At 52.3% G+C, this 24,251-nt stretch overlaps 1 protein-coding gene across 4 annotated transcripts in view; it reads right to left on the reverse strand.

Annotated features, from left to right (window-relative positions):
* Window positions 1-2,601: 2,601 nt before the first annotated feature.
* Window positions 2,602-24,251, reverse strand: part of RPS6KA1 (ribosomal protein S6 kinase A1) — a 40,070-nt gene continuing 18,420 nt past the window's right edge. For all 4 annotated transcript variants that reach the window (XM_046007031.1, XM_046007021.1, XM_046007041.1 and 1 more), the window contains 16 exons: window positions 23,448-23,554; window positions 22,713-22,750; window positions 22,223-22,365; window positions 21,787-21,857; window positions 21,424-21,512; window positions 20,331-20,395; window positions 19,978-20,080; window positions 18,432-18,562; window positions 16,991-17,116; window positions 16,683-16,772; window positions 16,140-16,298; window positions 5,616-5,777; window positions 5,294-5,370; window positions 4,947-5,064; window positions 3,888-4,025; window positions 2,602-3,565 (listed from right to left, as the gene is read on the reverse strand). In XM_046007031.1, coding sequence (XP_045862987.1) covers window positions 3,443-3,565; window positions 3,888-4,025; window positions 4,947-5,064; window positions 5,294-5,370; window positions 5,616-5,777; window positions 16,140-16,298; window positions 16,683-16,772; window positions 16,991-17,116; window positions 18,432-18,562; window positions 19,978-20,080; window positions 20,331-20,395; window positions 21,424-21,512; window positions 21,787-21,857; window positions 22,223-22,365; window positions 22,713-22,750; window positions 23,448-23,554 — 1,740 coding nt within the window. In that variant the 3' untranslated portion in view covers window positions 2,602-3,442. The remainder of the gene's footprint in view (window positions 3,566-3,887; window positions 4,026-4,946; window positions 5,065-5,293; window positions 5,371-5,615; window positions 5,778-16,139; window positions 16,299-16,682; window positions 16,773-16,990; window positions 17,117-18,431; window positions 18,563-19,977; window positions 20,081-20,330; window positions 20,396-21,423; window positions 21,513-21,786; window positions 21,858-22,222; window positions 22,366-22,712; window positions 22,751-23,447; window positions 23,555-24,251) is intronic.

A 24,251-nucleotide genomic window follows, 5' to 3' on the forward strand; every position in this document is an offset into this window, starting at 1 on the left:
CAATGCCCAGCAAGGACTGCATCACACAGGACACTGTCAGCCTGAGCTCTGTCTTGTGGACTATGAGGAGCCACTCCAGGGCAGATGCTGGGTCCGATCTGTAATCCTAAATGGAGGGTGCTGGGAACACAAAAGACTGGAGGGCATTAGTAGGCTGTGGCAGAGGACAAAAATATGAGGACAGGGAGGATGGAGAGGAGGGGATGAATCCCCCAAATATTTAGGAGACAGAATTGATGGGGCCAGGATGCAGGTGGGATGTGGGAAGTGGGGGAAGGAGTCAGGGATGATGCTCAGGATTCCAGCTGGGGTGAAGAGGTCCAGAGTAGACAACCCTGGGTGGTGGGCAGGACATGTTGGTTTCACTGCACAGATGGGGAAACTGAGTCTCAGGGAAGTGGAACATATCCAGGTCAGGGGCTCAGCGCTGTGTATCTCCGTGGGTGTTCAGGAGGGCTCCTTAGCCCTTGGGATTCCAACACCGCCTTCATTCCTCTTATGGGGAGGCTGCTAGTTCACAACCCGCATGCTTAGGCCAATTCTAGCTAAGCTGCTAGTGTCAGAAACTCCTTCCATCCTAACAGGATCTGTTCACCTCTAAGGCTCTGGCTTTCTAACTTATAAAGTGGGGAGGCTGAGAATAACAGGAGCAGAGGCCCTGGTTCATAGGGTTCATTTCCAACCTTGCCAGACTGGCAGGCCCCGCTCACTGGCTGTCATGCTAGCATGTTCCAGGGCTGAGGGCAGTCCCTTCTCTGCTCTCCATCCCTACAACAGCACTTCTCCAACTCCAGTGCGAACACAAACTGTATGCAGATTGTGTTCACATGCAGAATCTGACTGAGTTGGTCTAGGGATGGGCCTGAGATTCCGTATTTCTAACCAGTTCCCAGATGCTGCTGCTGCTGGTCTGTGGACCACACTTGGAAAAGCCCAGCCTCTTGGTTCTCGGTTCTATAAACTTCCTCCAAGCTAATGACTTCCAGATTTATACTTCTAATCCAGATCTCTTTCTGGAACTCCAACTTCTAGTTACAACTCTTAGCTGACATCTCTATTTGGGTATTTAAAAGGTCTCTCCTGGGTTGCCTGGGTGGCTCAGTGGGTTAAGCTTCTGCCTTCAGCTCAGGTCATGGTCTCAGGGTCCTGGGATCGAGCCCTGCATCGGGCTCTCTGCTCAGCAGGGAGCCTGCTTCCCCCTCTCTCCGCCTGCCTCTCTGTCTAATAAATCTCTCTCTGTAAAATAAATAAACAAAATCTTTAAAAAAAAGTTCTCTCCCACAGAATTCTCAAATCTGTTCCTCCACATTTCCCTCAGTGTTCTACTGTTCAAGTCAAGAATATGGAAGATACTGTAAGACTCTCCTTTCTCTCTTAGACTCTTTATCCAAATTGCCAACAAATGCTATTTTACCTATAAAGCATATACCTGCTCACTTCCTCCCCTTCTCTCCTCCCACTGTCCTAGTTTAGGCCATTTCATCTCACATCTGAGCCACTGGCACGTTAGTCAGAGCCATCTTTTAAAAATGTAAATCAGGGACGCCTGGGTGGCTCAGTTGGTTGGACCACTGCCTTCGGCTCAGGTCATGATCCCGGAGTGCTGGGATCGAGTCCCGCATCGGGCTCCCAGCTCCGCAGGGAGTCTGTTTCTCTCTCTGACCTTCTCGTCGTTCATGCTCTCTCTCACTGTCTCTCGCAAATAAATAAAATATTAAAAATAAAATAAAATAAAATAAAAATGTAAATCAAATCATGTCACTCTTCTGCCTAAATTCTACTAGGAGCTTACATTTTCCTCTGAATCAAACCCACACCCCTTACCTGGGCCACAAAGCCCGGCATGACCAGTCCCATCTTCCTTTCCAACCTCATCTCATGCAAACCCCTGGCCCTGTCACAGCCACGTCGGCTTCTCTTTGGTCCCACCCTGCTCATGCCCAGGCTGCTTTCCTCCTGACTCTGCCCTGCCTCCCAGTCTTAGAGAGCCCCTTATCATTCAGTCTCAGCTTCTGGGTCACCTCCCCAGACTAGCCTGCCTGATCATGCCATCTCATACCCCAATTTAATTCTGCATGTGTCTTCCCCATAGCTGACCTCAGTTTGTTAATTGTCCATTTCCCCTATTAGGAGGAAAGACCTGTGAAAACAATGACCTTGTTTTCTACTTGCTTCCCCAGTATCTGGAGCAGGGCCAAGGTAGGTGCTCAGAAAATACTTATTGGGGACAAATGTCATTCTCCTCTCTGAGCCTGTGTTTCCCCATCTATAAACACAGTTAATAATAGACTAGCAATTCTCTCACTGCGTTAAGATTAAATGAGATACACACGTAAGGCCCAGGCACAGTGCCTGGTACTTGGTCACTGGTGGCTAATAATACTATTACTCGTATTAATCTTATTAATACCATAATGGAATCCCCTGGCAGGGATGTGTAGGAAGGGGCTGGTGGGACTCCCACGTGCTCCCCAAACGACCTGAGCTCCAAGCAGCTGGGCTCATTGGCCCTGGTCCATTTCTTGTTGCTGCCAAAGTCCTCGATGCCCAGTAGCAGAGACGGGAAGTTCAGGGATGAAAAGCGGAGGCAAGTGTGCTTCAACTCAACTGCAAGTTTATTAGAAAGGCCATGGACAGATGAACCCTGAGTAACCAGCTGAGGAAGAAATGAAAAAGAACCCCTGCGTCTTTTGGCCCGCCCCACAGGCCTCTTGTGAACTCTGTCCGGAGCAGACTCCAACACGAGTCAGCCCAAAAGTGCTTTCTGGGTCCTCTTCCTGGGGCTGCCCAATCTCCCTGCAGGGAACCCCCTGGCGGGGCCAGTGTAGATGCTGGTGCCTGAGCTGCGGGTCACAGGGTCCTGGTCCTCTCTTCTAGCAGGAAGAGGTTTAGACCGACCCCGCCACCACCCAGCAGAACAGAACGGAAAAGGAGTTGACCGCGAGTAGAGCAAGTTCCGCTAAACAGCCGAGGGCTCTAGAAGGTGGTGCTGGACTGCCTTGGAGGTATGTGCAGATGGCTACAGATGGCCCTTCGTGGGGAGCCTCGGGGTAGATGCCAAAGCTCTAAGGATTCTCCGCCACAGAGAGCCCTGGTGTATGCAGTGCCCCACCTTGGGGCCGCACTGGCTATTTCCACTCCCGGAAAGGCAAATGGATCTTGTAAAAAAAATCCATGGCATTTGATGCCATTTTTTCCTTAAAAAAAGACGAGTTTGTACAGTGAACTGATTTCAACCAGCAGAGCATGAGCCGAGAAGAGTCCATCCGGGGAAAGGAGAAGGCACTTCTCACACCCTCAGTGGGGGTGACCTGGGCTGGCTGCTTCCTGGGCCCCTCGGGGCTCCGCTCCCTCTGGCCCTGGGACTCAGGCCTGCTCCATCTGGGAAGTATGCCGCCTCCATCAAGCTAGCACCGCCCTGCGGCCAGAACGCCCTGGCCTCTCACAGGGTGGTGGATGGCAGCTTCCTCACCCGCCGCTGGGCCAGGATCGATGATTCGATGGGCTTCAGCTGAGGGGTGGGCTTGGAGCTGTTGAGTGCAGAGTAGGTGGCTGCCATGGCTCCCTGGGAGAGAAGGTGGGAGGTCAGATCACAACAGTGGGGGGTGCAGGTGGGAGCAGGAACACGTGCGCCCTGGCTGCTCTATGTTCCACACCCACCCAGTCCCCTGCCAAGCCAGCCTTAGTGGTCTGTCATGGTTGTCCTCCTTCCTCCTCCATCAGACTGGAGGCTTCAGAGGTCAGAGCCTATGTCCCCCAGAGGACCAACGACACCCTTGCATATTAGACTGGGGCTCCCCAAAGGCAGATAGATATGGCATCTGTAGGCTATGCCACAGAACCCTGGCCTGGGCCACCGGAGGCCCAGCAGCCCGGAGTGGCCATACCTTCACCAGCTGCAGGTCCTGGTGGGACAGCTGGCTCTGCGGGAGCTTGTCTTTCTGGGTGATCCACGGGTGCTGCAGCACCTGCTTAGCTGTGAGGCGCTGGTGGGGGTCCACATGCAGCATCTTGGACACCAGGTCCTGGGGGCAAGGCAAACAAGAGGGTTGCTGGGAGGAACACACACCTGGGTTCCTCTGATGAGAAATGGGCAAGTGGCCAACTTCCATCATCTCCCACCATCTTCAGCCTGAACCCTTCCAACAGCCCCTGTAATCCACTTTCCACATTGCTCCAAGGCCTCCCCAAGCACAGGCCCTTCTTTGGGACTTCTTCCTGGAATGTTCTTTCCCTTCTCCTTCACCTTCTAGAAGCCATGCAGGAAGGTGAGGAGAACCTAAGGTTGAGATCAGGTAGACTCGGGTTCAAAACTTGAACTCTTCTGCTGATCGACTGAGTATCCCCGGTAAATTACTTCCATGTTTTGAGCCTTAGTTTCTCCTCTGAGAAAGAGGGAGAATGACACTATCTGCCTCATAAGGCTGATATGAGGTACTATTCATTAAGGGCTCAACCCTTTGTCTGGCACAGAGGCTCCCATAGCTGGAAGCTTGGTAATACTGAGAGCTCAAATGTTGCCTCCTCTGAGAAGGCCTCTCTGCTTGACGTGGTCAGTAGCTCTGCTCCATGCCTCCAACGCCTGCAGCCCTGGAGGAGGACTTGCCTTTCTCTGTGGCCTGGCATCTCTGTTCCTTGTATGCAAGCCTGTATCTCTCCCCACACCAAGTTCCCACAAGGCAAGTGCGGTGATTACGCAGCCTTCTGTCCCCTCGCGCAGGGCTCAGAACATGGGAAGGGCCATGAATGGTCACCAGGTTGTCCAAACAAGGCAGGAAGGCAATCTGCCTGGGTAGCTTCCACTTGAAGAAGTACAGCAACAGGGATTTGTGGAACATTCCGCTTGCGGAAACGAGATTGCAGATTACCTATTCACGAACTGCTAAAAAGCCCCGGGATGGGACCCTGCCTCCCCACCGCAGATGAGCTGGGCCTCATAGACTCACCTTGGCCGTCTCTGACACCGTGTTCCAATTTCCCCCACTCAGGGTGAACTTCCCACTGCCGATCCGGGTCAGGATTTCCTCTGGTGTGTCACTGGGTCCATTGGCAAATGGAGTGTATCTGGAGAGAAGTCCAGAAAAGTTTGGCCAGAGCCTCTGGCCCCCATCCTGGGCTTGAGGTGGGGTAGGGAGCTGTGTTTCCCCCTTCAGACTGGGTACTCCCCAGGGCAGGGCCACGTCCCTATCTTCAGAACTTCCTGAGGTGGGGCTGCGTCTCTCCCATCAGCCAAGCACCAGCCCCGCCTGTGCACTGGGGCTGGAGGAAGGGGCAGGGGAGAGGGGACGCTTACCCCGCCAGCATGGTGTACAGCAGAATGCCCAGGCTCCAGATGTCGCAGCCTTCATCATAGCCCTGGCGTTTCAGCACCTGGCAGCAAGGAAGGCAGGGGAGGATGGTTAGTCTGGGGCGGCGGCAAGTGGCCCCAGATGCTTGCGGGTTGCTCCCCAGGGTAGGACAAGGATCCCAACCATGGGCTGGATCCTCCCTGGGCACCGAAGCCAAGACCATACAGACTGGAATCCTGGACCATGTGGGGCCTCTGTAAAAGGGGCACAAGGCCTCCTGTGCCAGGCCCCCTTCCCCTCGCAGGTGAGGAGGCTGGCACAACTCACCTCGGGTGCCACAAAGTTGGCAGTGTAGCAAGGTGTCATGAGGAGCCCATTCTCAGCCCGCAGCTGCTTGGCAAAGCCAAAGTCACAGATGCGCAGGCACTCGGGGTTCCCAGACTCGTCCACGTACAGGATGTTGCTGGGCTTGAGGTCCCTATGAACAACCTAGGGGCAGAGGGTCTGGTCAGTTCTCAGTGTGGGTAGGCTGCTAGTGACCTAGGTCAACTGCCAGAGATGAGGGAGTGAGGAAGATGGGCTCAGAAAGGGACAGAAGGACCCAGAATCTGAAAGCAAGGGAAGGGGCTGAAATGCGGCCCTTGCTGCTAAGGGTACTGCTGACCTGAATTTCATGTGGATGTCTGTGAGGCAGCCCTAATTTCACCCGTGTCCACACCAGACTCTGCTTTTCCTCCCCTCAAATGTTCTTATCACAGTTTTTCCCAAAGACAACTCCGTCGATGTTTCCCATGGCTTGGGTCAAAATGCTGAGTCCTCCTCAATTCCTCTTTTTTTACTCTATTTGGCTTTTTTTTTTAATTTTTGAAGATTTTATTTATTTCTTTGACAGAGAAAGGGCACAAGCAGGGAGAGCAGCAGGCAGAAGGAGAAGGAGAAGCAGGCCTCCCACAGAGCAGGGAGCCTGACTTGGGGCTCAATCCCAGGAACCTGGGATCATGAGCTGAGCGGAAGGCAGATACTTAACCGACTGAGCCACCAAGGCGCCCCTTCGATTCCTTTTTTTCCCTTATGTTCCTCAATCAAGGCATCAGCAAGCTCTGCTGTCTCTACTACTGAAATATATCCAGAGCCCAAACCCTTTTCAACCCCTCTACTGGCAGCACACTGATCCCTACCAGGGACGCTATCATTCCTCCCCTGTATTACAGCAACCATCTCCTAACTGGTCTCCCTGCTTCTCCCCTGCCCCCTACAGTCTGTTCTAAATACAGCAGCCGGGGCGCCTGGATGGCTCGGTCCGTTAAGCGTCCACCTTCTGCTTGGGTCATGATCCCAGGGTCCTGGAATTGAGTCTCGTGTGGGGCTCCCTGGCGGGGAGCCTGCTTCTCCCTCTCCCTCTGCAGCTCCCCTGCTTGTTTGAAAGCTCTCTCTTTCTCTCAAAGAAATAATCAAATAAATAATCTTTTAAATACATACATACTACATACATACATACATCAGCCAGAGTGATCCTGTTAAATGTAAGTCAGATCATGTCATCCTGGGCTGGAACCCCTCCAAGGCTTCCCCTTTTTAAGAGTCCTTATAAAGTCCTTACAAAGGCTACATGGCCCCACCTGATCTTTCCCCTGACCTCACCCACATCTCTTGCACTCTGTTGTCCTCTAGTACCCTCCTCCTTGCTCACAGCTTCAGCTACACCAGCCTCTCTGCACTTTCCTTCAACATGCCAAGCACACTCCTGCCTCAGGACCTTTGCACTCACTCTTCCCACTTTTAGGAATATTCCTGCCTCAGGCATCTGCCTGGCCCATTCTCTTGTTTCTTTCAGGTCCCTGCTCAAATGTTACCTTACCAGTAAGGAATTCCCTGGACCAGTCCATATAAAATAGCAAATACCAACCAGTACCCCTTAGTCTCCTCACCCTGCTTTATGTTTACCCATAGCATTTACCTCCATTTGACATAATATGTACTTAATTGTTTTTCTGAATCCAGCCACTGGAATGTAAGTTTCATGAGGGTTTCATTCACTGCTGTATCTCAACATTTAGAATAGCTCCTGGCACACAGCAGGTATTCGAAGAGCAGCAGCCTGTTGCCTGAATGACACTTACCACTGAGGCCAAAGCAAATGACTCCTCTGGCGCCCCCCTGCACCTCTGGAGTCTGAGGGCTGACCCACTCCTCTTTCCATTCTTCCCCCTCCCTCTGCAGGGTTCTGTGTAGAGCCACTCCTCTATTACCTAATTTTTGACAACTCTCAGATCACAGACCCTAGCCCAGAACTTTCCTGAGTCCAGAATCATATAGCTGCTTACCAGATAGCAACAACTGAATGTTCCATAGACCCTTGAACCCAACACATCCCACAACATACTCAGTCTCACCCTCTTGTTCCTTCTCCCATGAGCTAAAAAGGTGTTCTCAGGGGCACCTGGGTGGCTCAGTTGGTTAAGAAACTGCCTTCGGGAGAAGATATTTGCAAATAACAGTACAGACAAAAGGTTGATATCCAGGATCCATAAAGAACTTCTCAAACTCAACACACACAAAACAGATAATCATATCAAAAAATGGGCAGAAAATATGAACAGACACTTCTCCAACGAAGACATACAAATGGCTATCAGACACATGAAAAAATGTTCATCATCACTAGCCATCAGGGAGATTCAAATTAAAACCACATTGAGATACCACCTGACACCAGTTAGAATGGCCAAAATTAGCAAGACAGGAAACAACGTGTGTTGGAGAGGATGTAGAGAAAGGGGAACCCTCTTACACTGTTGGTGGGAATGCAAGTTAGTGCAGCCACTTTGGAGAACAGTGTGGAGATTCCTGAAGAAATTAAGAATAGAGCTTCCCTATGACCCTGCAATTGCACTGCTGGATATTTACCCCAAAGATACAGATGTAGTGAAAAGAAGGGCCATCTGTACCCCAATGTTTATTGCAGCAATGGCTACGGTCGCCAAACTGTGGAAAGAACCAAGATGCCCTTCAACGGATGAATGGATAAGGAAGATGTGGTCCATATACACAATGGAGTATTATGCCTCCATCAGAAAGGACGAATACCCAACTTTTGTAGCAACATGGACGGGACTGGAAGAAATTATGCTGAGCGAAATAAGTCAAGCAGAGAGAGTCAAGTATCATATGGTCTCACTTATTTGTGGAGCATAACAAATAACACGGAGGACATGGGGAGATGGAGAGGAGAGGGAGTTGAGGGAAACTGGAAGGGGAGATGAGCCATGAGAGACTATGGACTCTGAAAAACAACCAGAGGGTTTTGAAGGGGCGGGGGGGTGGCAGGTTGAGGAACCAGGTGGTGGGTAATAGGGAGGGCACGTACTGCATGGAGCACTGGGTGTGATGCCAAAACAATGAACACTGTTATGCTGTAAATAAACAAATTAAAAATAAATAAATAAATAAATAAATAAATAAAAATTAAAAAAAAAAAAAAAAGACTCTGCCTTTGGCTCAGGTCGTGATCCCGGAGTCCCAGGATCAAGTCCCTCATCGGCTCCCAGCTCCACAGGGAGTCTGCTTCCCCCTCTGACTTCTCCCCTTTCGTGCTCTCTCTCACTCTCTCTCTCAAATAAGTAAATAAAATCTTTTAGAAAATAAATAAAAAATAAATAAAAAATAAAAAGGCGTTCTCAAAAAACTTCAGTGGCTCCCTACTACCCGCAGGATAAAGCCTGAAGTCCCCATCCTGGTGTGGGAGACTCGGTTATCCACTGCAGCCTCATTGTCCACGACAACCTCTCACTTGTCCTAAGCTCAGGCCAATGGAGGCTCCTTCGACCATAAATAACCATATCTGTCTGTGGGACGGCTGCTCACCTCCAGCACTGAGCAAGGGTGAAGTGAACTGTGTGCAATGAATGAACAAACCCGCCTCTGAAACTCATGGAGATCCTTCAGGTGAAGTTAGCTCTCACAGATTAGCTGGCTTTATGAGACGGCCCCTTCATAATCCCAGTTGAGCCCCAAGCCCTCTAGCAGGTGCCTGTGGGGCGGGTAGGCTGGAGGGTAGACTTGGCCCAGGACAGTCCACGTCCACAGAGGGAACAGTGAGATAAGGAGGAGAGGGCTACACCAGCAGGGGGATCTGGACGACACCCGTGAGTTGTAGCCAAGCTCTTGGGCAGCCCCTGACTGGGCCGTCCCTGACCAGCTCTTAGGGCTCTGTCCTTCCTAATCCAATCATATGGCCCCAAAGACAGAGCCAGACCCCACGAATGTAGACTCTTCCCTGAGGAGGGCCCAGCCAAGCTTCCCAGGAGTCAGGGATGCTCAGCCGGGCCGAGGACACTGACTACCCAGTATGAGTGATCTTCCTGGTTTCCAAAGAACTCTCCTGCCCATGAGCCCACGGGGAGGGGGGGGGGGGGGCTGCAGGTTATACCTAGGTCAGCACACAGGGCAGGGACTGCTGGCCCTGTTCCCCAGAGAAGGAAACCAGGGCTATGAGAAGAGAATGGACTTGCTCACGCAAGTAAAAAACAGGTGGAACTTGAACCCGGCTCTGACCTTAATTCCACAGTCTTTGCAGTTGGTGTGACACAGATGACACTTTTGGAAAACTGGGATATGGAAGTTTTGTTTTTTTTTTTTTTTTTTAAAGAGAGAGAATCTTTTTTTTTTTAAGATTTTATTTATTTATTTGACAGACAGAGATCACAAGTAGGCAGAGAGGCAGGCAGAGAGAGAGAGAGAGAGGAGAAAGCAGGCTCCCTGCACAGCAGAGAGCCCGATGCGGGACTCGATCGCAGGACCCTGAGATCATGACCTGAGCCAAAGGCAGAGGCTTAACCCACTGAGCCACCCAGGCGCCCGGGATATGGAAGTTTTTGACCATTATCCTGCCCCCAAACTCCTCCAGGTGATGGTGGCTCACTATGGCAGGAAGCCCCCCATCCCCACTGATTCTGATGTCATCCCCCCCCACACCGGGTGTGCGGGGGGAGGGGGAGCCAGGCCAACCAGTCTAAAGGGGCAGCTGCGACCCTGACCCACTCCAGCCCACAGTCCCTGCGCAGCACCTCAGCCCCAGGTTTCAAAAGGAGCCAAATTACCCAACTCAACCAAACCCAAAGCAAAAAAACCACCCCACTGCCTGCAGGCCAAACAAAATATGTACGCAGTTAAATGTAGCCACCGAGGAGCCGTAGGCTGTGGCCTCTGGCAGAGCTGGGATTTCGGTCAGGCCAGAGTGCGAATTCTGACTTTAACAGCCTGTGTGACTTGGGCATGTCCCTTACCCTTTCTAGGCCTCAGTTTTCTCACCTGGAAAATGGGGCTGGTGATAGTGCTGAGGGAGGAAGGAGCATATGAGTTATGTACCAGGAATATTTAGCACCGGGCTTGGGAAATGGCCCTGTAACTCCAGCACCCCCGGGGCCGAAGCCACCACCGTGCTGGACGTTCAGATACGGTGCATGCTTGTTAAGAAGCACTTAAAGGAGGGTGCCTGGGTGGCTCAGTGGGTTAAAGCCTCTGCCTTCGGCCCGCGTCATAGTCCCAGGGTCCTGGGATCGAGCCCCACATCGGGCTTTCTGCTCAGCAGCGAACCTGCTTCCTCCTCTCTCTCTGCCTGCCTCTCTGCCTACTTGTGATCTATCTGTCAAATAAAATCTTAAAAAAAAAAAAAAAAAAAAAGAAGCACTTAAAGGGTCGCGTGGGCAGCTCAGGTTAAGTGTCTGCCTTCGGCCCACGTCATGATCCTGGGGTCTTGGGATTGAGTCCCGCATCAGGCTCTTGCTCAGTGTGGAGCCTGCTTCTCCCTCTGCCTGCCATTTTGCTTGTGTGCTCGCACTCTGTCAAACAAATAAAATCTTAAAAAAAAAAGAAAAAGAAAAAAGAAGCACTTAAAGATTAAAGGACAATAAGGAGGGACTAAAGGACCAGGAAGTCAGATTAGCAAGGAGACTTTTACTTACTCCCAGAGCCTCAGCTCCCTCACTTATAAAATGGGCATAATGACAGTCCCCAACTTCCAATTGTCTGTTGAACAATTAAGTGAGTTGATAAGTAAAGTGCTTAGAACTCACGGGGCGCCTGGATGGCTCAGTAGTTAAGCATCTGCCTTCAGCTCAGATCATGATCCCAGGGTCCTAGGATCGAGCCCCGCATCGGGCTCCCTGCTCAGCGGGAAGCCTGCTTTTCCCTCTCCCACTCCCCCTGCTTGTGTTCTCTCTTTTGCTGTCTCTCTCTCTCTCTGTCAAATAAATAAATAAATAAATAAATCTTTAAAAAAAAAAAAAAACAAAAAAAAAAACTGTCCAGCCTGTGGGAACTGCTGTGTGGCGCCAGCTACCGTTAGCAGCCACATGTCTGTCGCGGTCCCCATCACTGGAGGATGTACGTTTAGGCGCCTGGGACCAGCCACACACACACAGAAGTGAAGTTCTTCTATGTAAATCATTGGTCAAACAGAGAAACCAAAGTGTCACTCTCTACTGACTTTTCAAACAGGCCCCCCCGGGCACAGTGGGCCCTTCTGGAGGCAGGAGGAGGGAAGCTGGGCTTAAAAGGGTTCCATGTGTTCCACAAAGAACTCTCGAAAATAAGATGAAAAAGATAGACAACCCCATTTTTAAAAATAAACATAGGACTTGAACAGGCATTTCATGAAAGAGGCTGTCCAAAGTGGCAATAAACACACAAAGAGGGGCTCAACTTCACTGGTCACTAGGGAAATGCAAATGAAAACGGCCACGAGAAAGCCCTCCCCGTCTAGTCTACAGAAAGGGCTGGGATTACAGCCCTGCAAAAGCCTGAGCATCGGCAAGGACCCGAACTTCCGCACGCTCTGGAGGGGCTGTAAGCGGGCAAAAGAGGTTTGACGAACTGCCTGGCATCACTTACTATAGATGAACACACACATACACACACACACACACACTGCAACCCAGAGGGTCCGCTGCTAGGTGTGCACACAGTGTCATACATGTGTGGTCATCAAAAGGCAAGTGCTACGTCACAGCAGCATTATTTACTTGTCATAGTCAAACACTGATAACAACCCAAGGTCCATTAACAGCAGAAGGGACTGTGAAAGCATTGTCTGTTCACACAGTGGTAGTTACACCGCAATGAGGATCAGGGAGCTTCGGCCACACAACCACATGCAGGACAGCGAGTGATGTGGTGGGAGCCGGATACGACAGAGGGTGTACATGTGAAATTCAAAGGCAGGCAAAATGAATCGAAGCTGTCAGCAGTCAGCTTAGCATGGTCATCCCTGGGAAGGGGGCAGGGACTGGCAGGGATAGTAACACATTTGGGGAAACTGGAAAAGCTTTGATTCTTGATCTGGGTGCTGATTATGTGGGCGTGTTCACTTTCTGAAAATTTACTGACTTGTACATTAGGATTCGTGTTTTTATGTCCTACTTCAATAAAAAGATAACATTAAAACAAATAGAAAATCCCAGGGGACCCTGTTGCTGGTTATCCCCTTTCCATCCCCCTTAGGAGAGTCCCAGCTTCTAGACCACAGATACTGCCAGTTCACAATCAGCTCAAAGAAACTCCCTCCAAATACCTCAGGGCGAGTTTCCCATTTCCTTCTCATCTCCCCTGGTATTTGGAAAGGGCCAGAAACTTCAGAGACCCAGAGACTCGCCGCCAGAGACAACGTCCTCCCATGCCACCACCCCCTCCACAGCTGTCTGTACTTGGAGTTTATATACCCCTGGTAGAGAAGGCAGCTCTTGCTCTAGAAAGTCCTTCCTTGCTTTGAGTTTGACCCACTAGAAACTCACTGCTTTGGCTCTATCTCCTAAACCTTCTTGGGGTGACTTTAACGAGTACTCACTTGAGAACAAAACAGGAAAAGGAAACATTTACTATCTGACCTGACATATTTAAATATTAGTCTATTTGCACTGGCCATTTCAAAAGCCCAAACCACTTCAAACATGACCATTAAAACGGTCAGTACATGTGGGAACCAAAGTGAAGCTTTGATTTTTTTTTTCTTTTACAAAAGAACCCCCCCCTCATAAACTAGACGGAATCCAACACTGCCATTTTTGCAAACCCCAGCGATATGACTGATGCAGGCGTAGATCCTGAGAGGATGGAAATACTGCACGGAAGGTTGGTGGGGGTCTTTACAGCACCCCGCCAGGCTCACCCACTGACGCTGGGCTCGGGGTGTGATGCCATATCAAGTATATACTGCACCTCCCCTGAAGTGTTTTCTAACTCCTTGCTTCAGAAAAGAAGTTAAAGCAGGATATGATTAAGACTTTAGAAATAAGGGGTGCCTGCGTGCGGGAATGGCTGCTCCGGCCTACTGGTGGCCTGAAGAGGGGCGGAGCATTAATTACAATTAATTACAGCCTGGCAGGAAAAAAAAAAGACTTTAGAAATAGAAGAATAAAAGCAATGAAAATGATGCCATAGGGAGCCTGGGTGGCTCAGTTGGTTAAGCGTCTGCCTTTGGCTCAGGTCATGATCCCAGGGTCCTGGTACAGAATCCATTCAGGGGGGATCCTGCTTCTCCCTCTGCCCCTCCCACTGCTCACACTCTCTCTCTCTCAAAAATAAATAAAATCTTAAAACAATATTTTTTAAAAATGATGCCAAAAGGAAACAAACAGACACATTCTGAATGTGGGACATTTCCCAGAATTGATCTCTTCAACTAGTCAGTGGCATAAAAAAGGGAGGTTTTACTACAGAGGTTATGTGGACGTATACATTCAACAAAGTCATCAGGTTTGGGGTGCCGGGGTGGCTCAGTTGTTAAGCGTCTGCCTTCGGCTCAGGTTATGATCCCAGGGTCCTGGGATGGAGCCCCATATCGGGCTCCTTGCTGAGCAGGAAGCCTGCTTCTCCCTCTCCCACTGCCCCTGCTTGTGTTTCCTCTCTGGCTGTGTCTCTCTATCAAATAAATAAATAAAATCTAAAAAAAAAAAAGTCATCAGGTTTACACTTAAGAACAACTGTATGCAAATTTTGTATGCAAATTTTATCTCCGTTTTTGAAAGGAGACTTAAGGGATTTAAAAAGTGAATGGGGGCGCCTGGGTGGCTCAGTGGGTTAAGCCGCTGCCTTCCGCTCGGGTCATGATCTCAGGTCCTGGGATAGAGTCCCGCATCGGGCTCTCTGCTCAGCAGGGAGCCTGCTTCCCTCTCTCTCTCTCTCTGCCTGCCTCTCTATCTACCTGTGATCTCTCTCTGTCAAATAAATAAATAAAATCTAAAAAAAAAAAAAAATAAATAAAAAGATTTAAAAAGTGAATGAAAAGTGTAAATCTCCCAGAGATTGTGATTCCAGTATAATAATGGCAAAAAGATTTTTTGAAAGGACAATAGAGTAATGTACCTATTGACTAGGCAGCATGTGAACACGAGTAACTGTTAATTTTGAGAGTTGTTATGAAAGAAAATACCTTTTTTAGAGATAAGATATTTTAGAGATAAGATAATGAGAGTTCTGAGATATGCTTTAAAATACTTTAATTATAGGGATTTATGGGTCAAGTGTCATAATGTCTGTAACTTCCTTTCAAATGCACCTGTAAAAATATACATTTACATGCAGAGAAAAGGATATAGAGACAAAGACAGAAACAGAGATTCAAAAAAATGTGGCAGACTGTTAAGATTTGATGACTCTAGAAGGGAAATGGTTTTCACTATAAGATTCTTTTAACTTTTCTACAGATCTGAACGTTTTCCTCAATAAAAGGGTGGGAGAAATTCTTCAGCAACGACAAAAAAAGAGAGGGAAGGAAGGAAAAAAGAAGAAAGAAAAAAGAGAGGGAGGGAGAGAGGGAAAAAGAGAAAAATCTCAACAATTCTTTAATCTGGGTGATGGGTATCTGGAGGTTCATCATACTTTTCTCATAGTTTTGTATATGTTTAAAATTTTTGACAATAAATTAATAATTTGTTATTAAAAAAAAAGCCACAGCCACGATCTGGCCCTCTTCCTCCCAGTGCAGCATTTCCCGTGGAGCTGCCTGGCCCATGGCGCCTTCCCAGTGCAGCGAGGTGGCCGCTCCGGCTATCCTGAGCTCGCAGAGGAGGAAACGGCTCAGAGGAAGAAGGCTCAGAGAGGCCTTCCCAGCTGTACACACAGTATACAGTACACAGTACACAGCCAATCCTCGGATTCCAGAACCTGCCTGGAAGCACCCCAAAACCTTGTCTCATCCAGACAGAAACTCATGCTAACTCTGTTCAGGTTCTGTTCACACCACCACCCCATGGAATGATGAAGGCCACATCGTACGGTTTGGACAAACACTTCTCGAGCACCTGCTGTCTTTCCAGCAGCACCTCCTCCTGCACCCAGTTCCTCTGTCCTAGCAGCTGAAGCCCCAACCAGACTCAGCTCCCGGCTGACCCGGCTGCTTCCTCACAGAAAAACCCATACTCTACCTGCAGCTCCCCAACCTCACTCCTCAGTCGGACACTCCGGCTCTATTCTTCCCTGCTGTCTGACCTTGGGCAAGTGACCTCACATCTCTGAGCCTTGCTCTTCTCCCCTGCAAAGTGGGGCCAACAACAGCACCTACCTCATAGGGTTGTTGTGAAAAGCAACTGAGATAATGCAAGGAAAGAACTCAGCATGGTGCCTGGCACACAGCAAGTACAGTGTAAACATTCCTTTTCACCATCTGGCCTCGCGTCTCCCTCCTTCCCTTCCTTACCTCGGTCTACTTACCCACCCACCATCCCTCGTCTCCCCTCTGGCTGGCTGCCTGAAGACGGCTACTGCCTGGGCCAGCCCGTGGCTCATGCACTCTTCTGACAGTGAGACCCCTGGCAGCCCGCCACCCCCACTGGCTGCCCCCCACCCCGGACTTACCCCCTGGGAGTGCAGATACTCCACGGTTTTGCTGATAGTGTGCAGGACAAAGCTGGCCTCCCGCTCGGAGAAGAATTTCTGCCGCAGGATCTTGTCTAGCAGCTCCCCACCCCGCATCAGCTCTGTCACCAGATACACGTGCTTGCCATCATCGTACACCTGCCGGAGAGCTCAGTGTCAGGGCCCTCCCCTCCATGCCGGGCCTGGGCCCCTTGGTTACCCGTTCACCAGGCCTGGGGAGAAGGAAGGAACCTCGGACACGTGTTCTACTCTGTGCTTCAGTGGCCCTCGTGGGGCCTTCACTTCTCTGGGCCCCTGTCCTCCCCAGACAGGAGGATACTGACCCTTTCCTCCTGGGGCAGGAAAGCAGTCAGAGAATGCCCGAGTCTAAAGTGGAGGGCCTTGGGGGACAGCCAGACTGGAGGCACGAAGATCCTTCCCTCCCATGAGCAGAGGAGAATTAGAAATCAAAGTCCTGAGACAAATCCCAGAGCTGAGTGCCCCAGACCCCATCCCGGTCTCAAGGCCCCCTCCCCCACTCACGTCTTTCAGAGTGATGATGTTTGGGTGCTGCCCGTACCGCAGAAGAATCTCAATCTCTTCTGAGGGATCCCGTTTGCTCTTGTCGATGACCTGAGGAAAGGGGGTACGTGGGCAAAATCAGGGGGACATTCTCCGGAGTCCCTCCCTGCCACGGAGCCCACACTGCAGGACTTGGGGGGAGTCTCAGCCACATACCTTTCAACCACCCGCAGAGCCAAAGGCACCCACCCTCCCCCACCAAAGGGCCACGGCTACACTGGCCTCCCCCAGCCCAGCAGCCTTGGCTGAGACACGGTCAAGAGGCTCACCTTGACAGCGTACTCCATATTCGTGGCCTTATGGACACAGCGCTTGCATACGGAGTAGGAGCCCACACCAATCGTCTCCTTTACGATGTAGCCATCGCTAAAAACCAGGTTTTTCCCATGGAGTTGCTGCAGGAAACCAACAGGTGGGGTTGACTCTCCGCTCTAGAATGCGGGGCTCGTCCCCCAGCACCCACGGCCTTGGCTCAGGGGAGGTGGCACCAGGCAAGAGCCGGAGGCCTGGGGCCGCATCCTGTAACCTCGAGCAAGAATCTGACCTGCTCAGGGATGCCTGGGTGGCTCAGTGGGCTAAAGCCTCTGTCTTCATCTCAGGTCATGATCCCAGAGTTCTGGGATCAAGCCCTACATCGGGCTCTCTGCTCAGCAGGGAGACTGCTTCCTCCTCTCTCTCTCTGCTGGCCTCTCTGCCTACCTGTGATCTCTGTCTGTCAAATAAATAAATAAAATCTTAAAAAAAAAAGAAGAAGAAGAAAAAGAATCTGCCCCGCACAGGGCCTCCGTTTTCTACTCTATATGGGCATACGCCGTGGCTCTGGGCGTGGTCAGGCCGGGGTGACGGGGACAAGCAACAGAGCCATCCCACACAGGTCAAGAGGCCTGTGGCTCTGAGAAAGCTGGGCAGGCCTGAGGGACATAGGAGCCCTGAGCTAGGTCCTGGCTCTGCCACTTCCTGTGAAATTGGGTGAGCTGCCTCCCCATTCTGGGGCGTCAGAGCCCACATCATCTAAAGGTTCGAACCACTAACAATAGCAAATGCTTCTATAGCACTTGGTCACAGGGCTGGCACTATTCTCAGCACCCTCCAGCAGGGACCACAGGCCCTGACAGTCCTGGTTCATGCCTGTCGTCCTTGTATCCTGTCTGGTTTAGTGTTTATCTTGGACAAAGATGTCCCAGTTGTATAATAAATTAGAGTCACCTTAACTCTACACACACAACAACCTATGGAGAAAGGTTCTCTCATCAGCCCCATTTATAGCTGAGGAAATGGAGGCCCTGAGAAGGTAAAAGTCTCCCTCAAAGTCCCTTACCTTGGAAGCTTTGAACCCAGGCCATGAGCTCTAGAGTCTACACTCAGGACTCCTAATTCTAAGTTTCCCACAGAGCTGGGAAAGTGCACTCATGCGGGACAAACGTGAGGAAACATGAGCCCTCTGCCCCCATCCCCGTCAGGGACCTACCAGCCACCCCACAGCCCCACCACCCTGGGCACCCCCTTGCATTTATTCATCTAGGCTCTACCACGTCTCTGGCCCTGTGCTGGGAAATTTCGATCCATGTTGCCATCCAAGCAGAGAAACTGGGGCCCAAGGAGGTTGGGGGGCCCAACGGACTCGGGGTGACAGTCAGGATTTAAACTCCAGGAAGCCTGGTGGCTTCCAGGCAGAAAAGACAACAGAGCAGCAGTCTCCTGCCCCCTCACCTGTACCACTGAGTGCAGTGGTGCCTGCGTGGCCCGAGGCTTGCCATCGTCCTCCATCAGGCCAGTGGCCACGAAGCTGAAGCCACGGAAGAGCTGATGGGCGCCAGCGCTGGGGGGGATGCCTGGGGAGTCTGTGGGGTGGGAGGGGGTGTGTGACCCTGAGAAGGCACCCTTGACCTGGAAGCAGTTCAGCAGAGGGAGACCACGGGGCTTCCAGGCCTGCCTTAACAGCTGGCTATGGCGGGGTTTGGGCAGGCCACTCATGCCAGGCCTCAGTTCATGTGTGTTCAGACCAGCCCAGCCCTGACACACAAGAAACAGAAAAGAACCCCCTCCACACTGGGCGTCTGGCCCAAGCCAAGATACTCCATCCCTTTCTGGAGGCCTCCTCCCTCGGGCCCTCCTCCTTCGGGCCCATCTTCTGTGCAGCACCAGGAGGGACAGTCCCAACTATAAATCCAACCCTCGCCTGAACCCTTCAAATGCTCCCCTCTGCCCTCAGAAAAAAGCCCAACTCCTCGGCCTTGTGATCCATCCCTGCTCTGCAGCTCAGCCTCACTGGACTCCCAGGTCCTCATAGGAGCCCCTGAGCCCCCGCACATGCTGTTCCCTCGAACCGGGTACTCCACGGCTTCTGAGTGCTTCACGGCTCGGCTGTCACGCTCCCCTCTGAGAAACTCTGCCTGAGGCTGCTCCTCCAGCTCCCCACCCCCATGCAGCTGTAGTAGTCACACTGCCCCGCAGTCTTCACATCTCCCCCCTAACTGCAGTTGGAGCCATGGCAAGGCAGGGCCAGCCCCCCGTGGCTGACCGCTGGCACACACAGCAGGAACCGGGTACAGACGGGTCAGACACATGAATCGAGATGGGACAAACTGTTGAAGTGCTCAGCTCCCTGACATCAGAGATGTGCAAGCCACAGTGAGAAGACCACCCCTTCTGCTAAAACCCATCCATCTGGGAATCCTTCCAGAACTAACACTCCCCCTGCAGTATCTGGCCAATATGTTGGGATTTATCTAACTCCCTCTCAGAAGCCCCCTCTTTGGCTTCTCGCAGGAACTGAAGGGGTCTGTGGCTGAGCCCATGTTGTAGATGAGTACACTGAGGTCCAGCGATCAGAACAGCCACAGGCAATTCCCACACTTGCCCTGACCTGTGGGCGCTGTCACCTCTGTTCCGCCAGACTCTCTCCACCTCATGTTTTTGCTGGGTCGGATTCTTTAGCCCTGACGTGAATGTGAGCCTCCTGTGTTCGGTCTTCCCAGTGGGCTGGAGGACGCCCGAGGCAGGGAGCCTGACTTTTCCACTGTGGCCTTAACCACCCACCCCCCTACCCCCTCACCCAGATACAAAGAGCCTACAGAGCCCTGGGGTGGGAGGGTCAGACCAAATAAGATAGGGACAAAGAGTCAGAGATCTACCCTCCGGTCGGCCCACACGCCTAGGCCTGTCTGTGTCTCTGGCCACCCCTCCGTCCCAAGGGGCCCCCGACTGCCTGCTTCCCTCCTGCACCAGCCCAAGACAAACCGAACCACAGACGTACCCTTGGGTGTGCGGGACGTGAACTCAGTGTCAAAGTAGAAGGTATCATCGGGTTGTGCCACAGCTGGCTTGAAGGGCGGCTTGATCTCACGACGGTATAGCTTCTACAAGCGGAGGGGGGCACCCCAGTCAGCACGGCACCCCCAACAGCCCACCAGGAGCCTCAGGTGGGAGAAGGTAACTTGGCTGTGCAGACAGGGAGGGGCACCACTGCTGGGCCCTGGGAGGGCAGCCCTGCCTCCGAGGCCATGCTGCCGCCCTCTGCTCCACCTCTGGGGCCCTGGTTGGTAGAAGCCCCCCCTCCCCCACAGGCGAAGCCCTGACTGGGGCTCTGGGGTGGACAGACACACTCACATTCCAGTCAATGGTAGAGTAGAAGGCATGCCGCTTGATCTCCTCTGCCCCGTCAGGGCCGGAGCCTGAAAGAGTCCAGATGAAGGGTCTGCCCCTGGACCATCCAAGCCCCCAGATGCCCATCCTGTTTGCTGTGTGACCCAGACCTGCGTGGTCTGGGACCAGTGGCTGCAGTAGTCTACTGGGAGCATGGGGGACGATGGGCTCCCCCTGCCCCGAATCCACCCAGCCATCACCCCAAAGGCCTACTGCCCACTCGGCATTTTCCACTTTCTGGAGACCCTTATGATCAAGCTCCAGGGTACTAACACAAGAAGAAAGAACCAGCAAGTCAGACAACTTGCCCAAGGCCACACAGAACAGAAACTGGCCTTGTTCTGAGATCTGCAAAAGCCCCCCATCTCCCTTCCAGCCAGGCCTCCTCTCTGTTGCTCTTATCCCATGTCCTTGTCCGCCACTGGGCAAGCTCTCAGTCCATCCAACCCCAGGGACCCAGACTGGACCTTACAAAGCTGGTCATGGTCCAGAGGAACCCAGGAGCCAAGGAGCCAAGACATACCGAACATCTACTACACACCAGGCACGTTCATGCAACTTCACTTAGTCAGCAGGGCTCAAGAGCATCATCTCCCGTGGAGACGAGGACCCGGAACTCTGGGAGGTGAAGCCAACTGCCTTGGGTCACTTAGCTCATAAATGGCCCTCATTCAACAAATATTTATGGAGGGACTGCTGTGTGCGGGGCGGTGAGGACCTGACACGGGGCCAGGATTGGGACCTAAGCCTTCTGCCTCTTGAGCTCACGCTCTTTCTCTTGTGCCAGCAGCCTTGGCGAAGGAGCTGTGGCGGTGGGGGGGGGGGGGGGGGCGGCTCCATCCTTGTCCCCAGGGAGAGTGGGGATGACTCAGTTCCTGCCTTCCCCATACACACAGGTCACCCCCCGCAACAAACACCACACATGGAGCCCGAAAGCAGGGTGGCCCGCGGCATTGTCTGCCCACACAAAGGACAACAGCCTCTTTCAGCCCAGATGTGGCTCTGTGGCCTAGGCTGCAGCTGTGGCCCGCTCCCCTCCCGAGCTGGGGCTGCTTACCAAGCCGGTTGGCAGGATTCCGCTTGAACAGGGCCCGCAGGAGGCTCTGGGCTTCTGTGCTCAGAAACTGGGGCATGCCTAGCTTCGCCCTAAAATAGCCCCCAGGTCTCATCAGGGCTGAGCCCATGCCCAGAGGCCCTGTCTCCCCTCCCCGTTCTGTCTAGGTTGAATTTCCAGCTCAATCCAGACAAACCATCAACTAACTCAGGGATTCCCCGCCCAAGCCCGGGAAATCATAAGGCTTATCCCAGAGGAGGGTCTCAATGGGGAAACCTGGGGCAGGTACAGGGCATTTTTCTGGCCCCCAGGCTGGGGCCAGCATCGGGGGAGCCCTGAAAATGTCAGGGCATGGCTGGTGCTTACTTCAGAATCAGCGTCATGGTCTCCTTCCGGTCCTTCCCCTGGAAGGGCAGGGAGCCGGTCAGCATCTCAAACTGCAAAGGACAAGGGTCTGTGAGGCTCTGGTCTCCATCTCCCATGTCCCCCACCTCCTCCCACCCAGGCCACTCAGTTCCTTTCCCAGAGTTCTTGCTGGACTGTGGCAGGGCCCCCCGGATCAGGAATCGTGACCAGCTCTCTTTCTCCTTCCAATCAGAACACTGAAAGCAGTGCTAGGGGGCTGAGGCTGGGGAATTCCTTCCTCCCAAGGAAGGAACCTGTGCCTGCGGGAAGGGTGAGGCAGTTTGGCGGGGAGAAGACAGGAGAAAGTCATAGACACTATGAACCCCCTCACTGTACAGATGGGAAAACTGAGGCCTGCAACATGGGCTGAATGCTTCAGCCCTGTCTGGGCACTCACCATCAACACCCCGTAGGACCACCAGTCCGCGCTGTGGGTATGGCCCTGGCGGTTGACAACCTCGGGGGCCATGTACTCCACCGTCCCACAGAAGGAATAGGCTTTTTTCTCATGGTCAATGGCCTCTTTGCTCAGGCCAAAGTCTGTGGCAAGGAGGGCAAGAGGACACATCTTTAGGAACCCCCTGCCTTCCTTGCTGCCAACCCCTGCGCACCCAACCCCCCTGCCCACAGGCCTGAGGGCATCACCCCCGTGACACTCGGGAGGAGGCTAAGGCCGTGAGACTTAGGTGACTTGCTCAAGGCTACCTAGTGGGGAGCTAGGGTTCACACCCACACCATCCAAGTCTAGGGCCTGGGCTTCTAACCACTTCCAAGGGTGTGGCACAGCCTCTGAGGAAGGATCTCCTGGTTCTTAGCCCAGGCCTCTCAAGAGCCCCTTCCACCCTCTCCTGGGACCTGAGGAGGGGAAGCAGGGGCCCTCCACTTACCAGTGAGTTTGATGTGGCCCTCCTCGTCCAAAAGGATGCTGTAATGGAGAGATAAGGGGTCAGGCCCTTCAGCTGTGGCCCTTGGGGTCTGTGACACCAGGGGGGCTGTGGAGGGTGGGCCCAGCCCAGAGAAGGTGACCCACCCAGATCGACCTGAGGAGAGGCAGATGGAGCAGGCTGGTGCAGAGGTGTTGCCTGCCTTCTTTGCTAATCCTTGGAACAACGGGCTGACGCAGGTACTATTAGGGCCCTATTGCAACAATTGGGGAAACTAAAGCTCAGGGAAGTTAAGTAACCCTACACAGCCACAGAGCTAACAGGTGGTAGAGATAAGACTCGAATTCAGGTCTGCCTAATGCTAAAACCAGGTGTCATTCCAGCCAAGCACCTGCCCCTGGCTCCCCCAAGTTACCGTCTAAGGATTGATATTAAGGAAAATTCTAGAGAGGATCATAACAAGGAAGGACCTTCCGTGATGGCATCTCAGACATTACACTGGATTAGCAAAAAACATAGGCAATCACCAGCACAGAAGAGCCCCGGCCTTGTCAACGGCAGCCCCCCGAGGTGGGCCTGCTGCCACCACCAGCCCACTCCACCCATCTGTTCATGGGGCACCCAGAGAGAGAGAGAGAGACTTTGTTGGGGAAAGTCCCGCCCACCCATCGGGCAATACCCCAGGGCCGGCCTCTGTACTCCCTAGGGCGGCTGGTGTGGAGGCCAGGCTTCACTCACTTTTCAGGCTTGAGGTCCCTGTAAATGATGCCCAGGCTGTGCAGGTGGTCCAGGCCCAAAGCCAGCTCAGCCAGGTAAAACTTCACGTCCTCCTCCGTGAACATCACCTACAACAGGCAGGCAGGGGCGTCAGATGGGGGCGTCTCTCCCTCAGGAGCTAGGGTGCTGGGCACTCGGCAGCCTCCTGGTCCTCAGGGCCCCTCCTGGGGAGGACTTTCAGACACCCCCGGGCCACATGCTCTTCTCTTTATAAAGGGGGTTGAGTGTGAAATGACTCACATACAAGTCACTCGTTGTGGCATTGTTCTGAAACAGCAGAAAGGTTGCAAAGGGCCCCCGGGTGGAGCAGGAGACTGGACTGAACTGTCTATCCCGCGCATGCGGCCATAACCGCATGGGGAGTCTCTCCAGGTTCTGATATGGATCGATCTCTAAGATATGCTGTCTCGAGCAAGGCAAAATTCAGAACGGTGTATACAGGGCAGTACTTTTTGTGTAAGAAAATGGGGGTTGGAATTCAGAACGTGTAGCAGAATGGTTGGTATGACTAAAGAAACATGGGGTGCTTAAAAAAGAAATCAATAAAAATGTTTACCTATGGGGGGGTAGAGGGACTAGGGTGGGAGGAAGACTTCTCAATGATATTTTTCTTTTCAATCATGTAAACGTATTACCTATTCAAACATTAAAATAACATTTAAAAAATCTTTTAGAGTTTGCTTCTCTTCTAAAGTCTGACTTGTATTAATGGTCCCGCTTTTATATCTGTCTCCAATTATTTTAGGTCCGCTAAAATCCTTTTGG

Source organism: Meles meles, chromosome 1 (genome assembly GCF_922984935.1).
Source record: "Meles meles chromosome 1, mMelMel3.1 paternal haplotype, whole genome shotgun sequence".
In the NCBI taxonomy this organism is placed as follows: Eukaryota; Metazoa; Chordata; class Mammalia; order Carnivora; family Mustelidae; genus Meles; species Meles meles.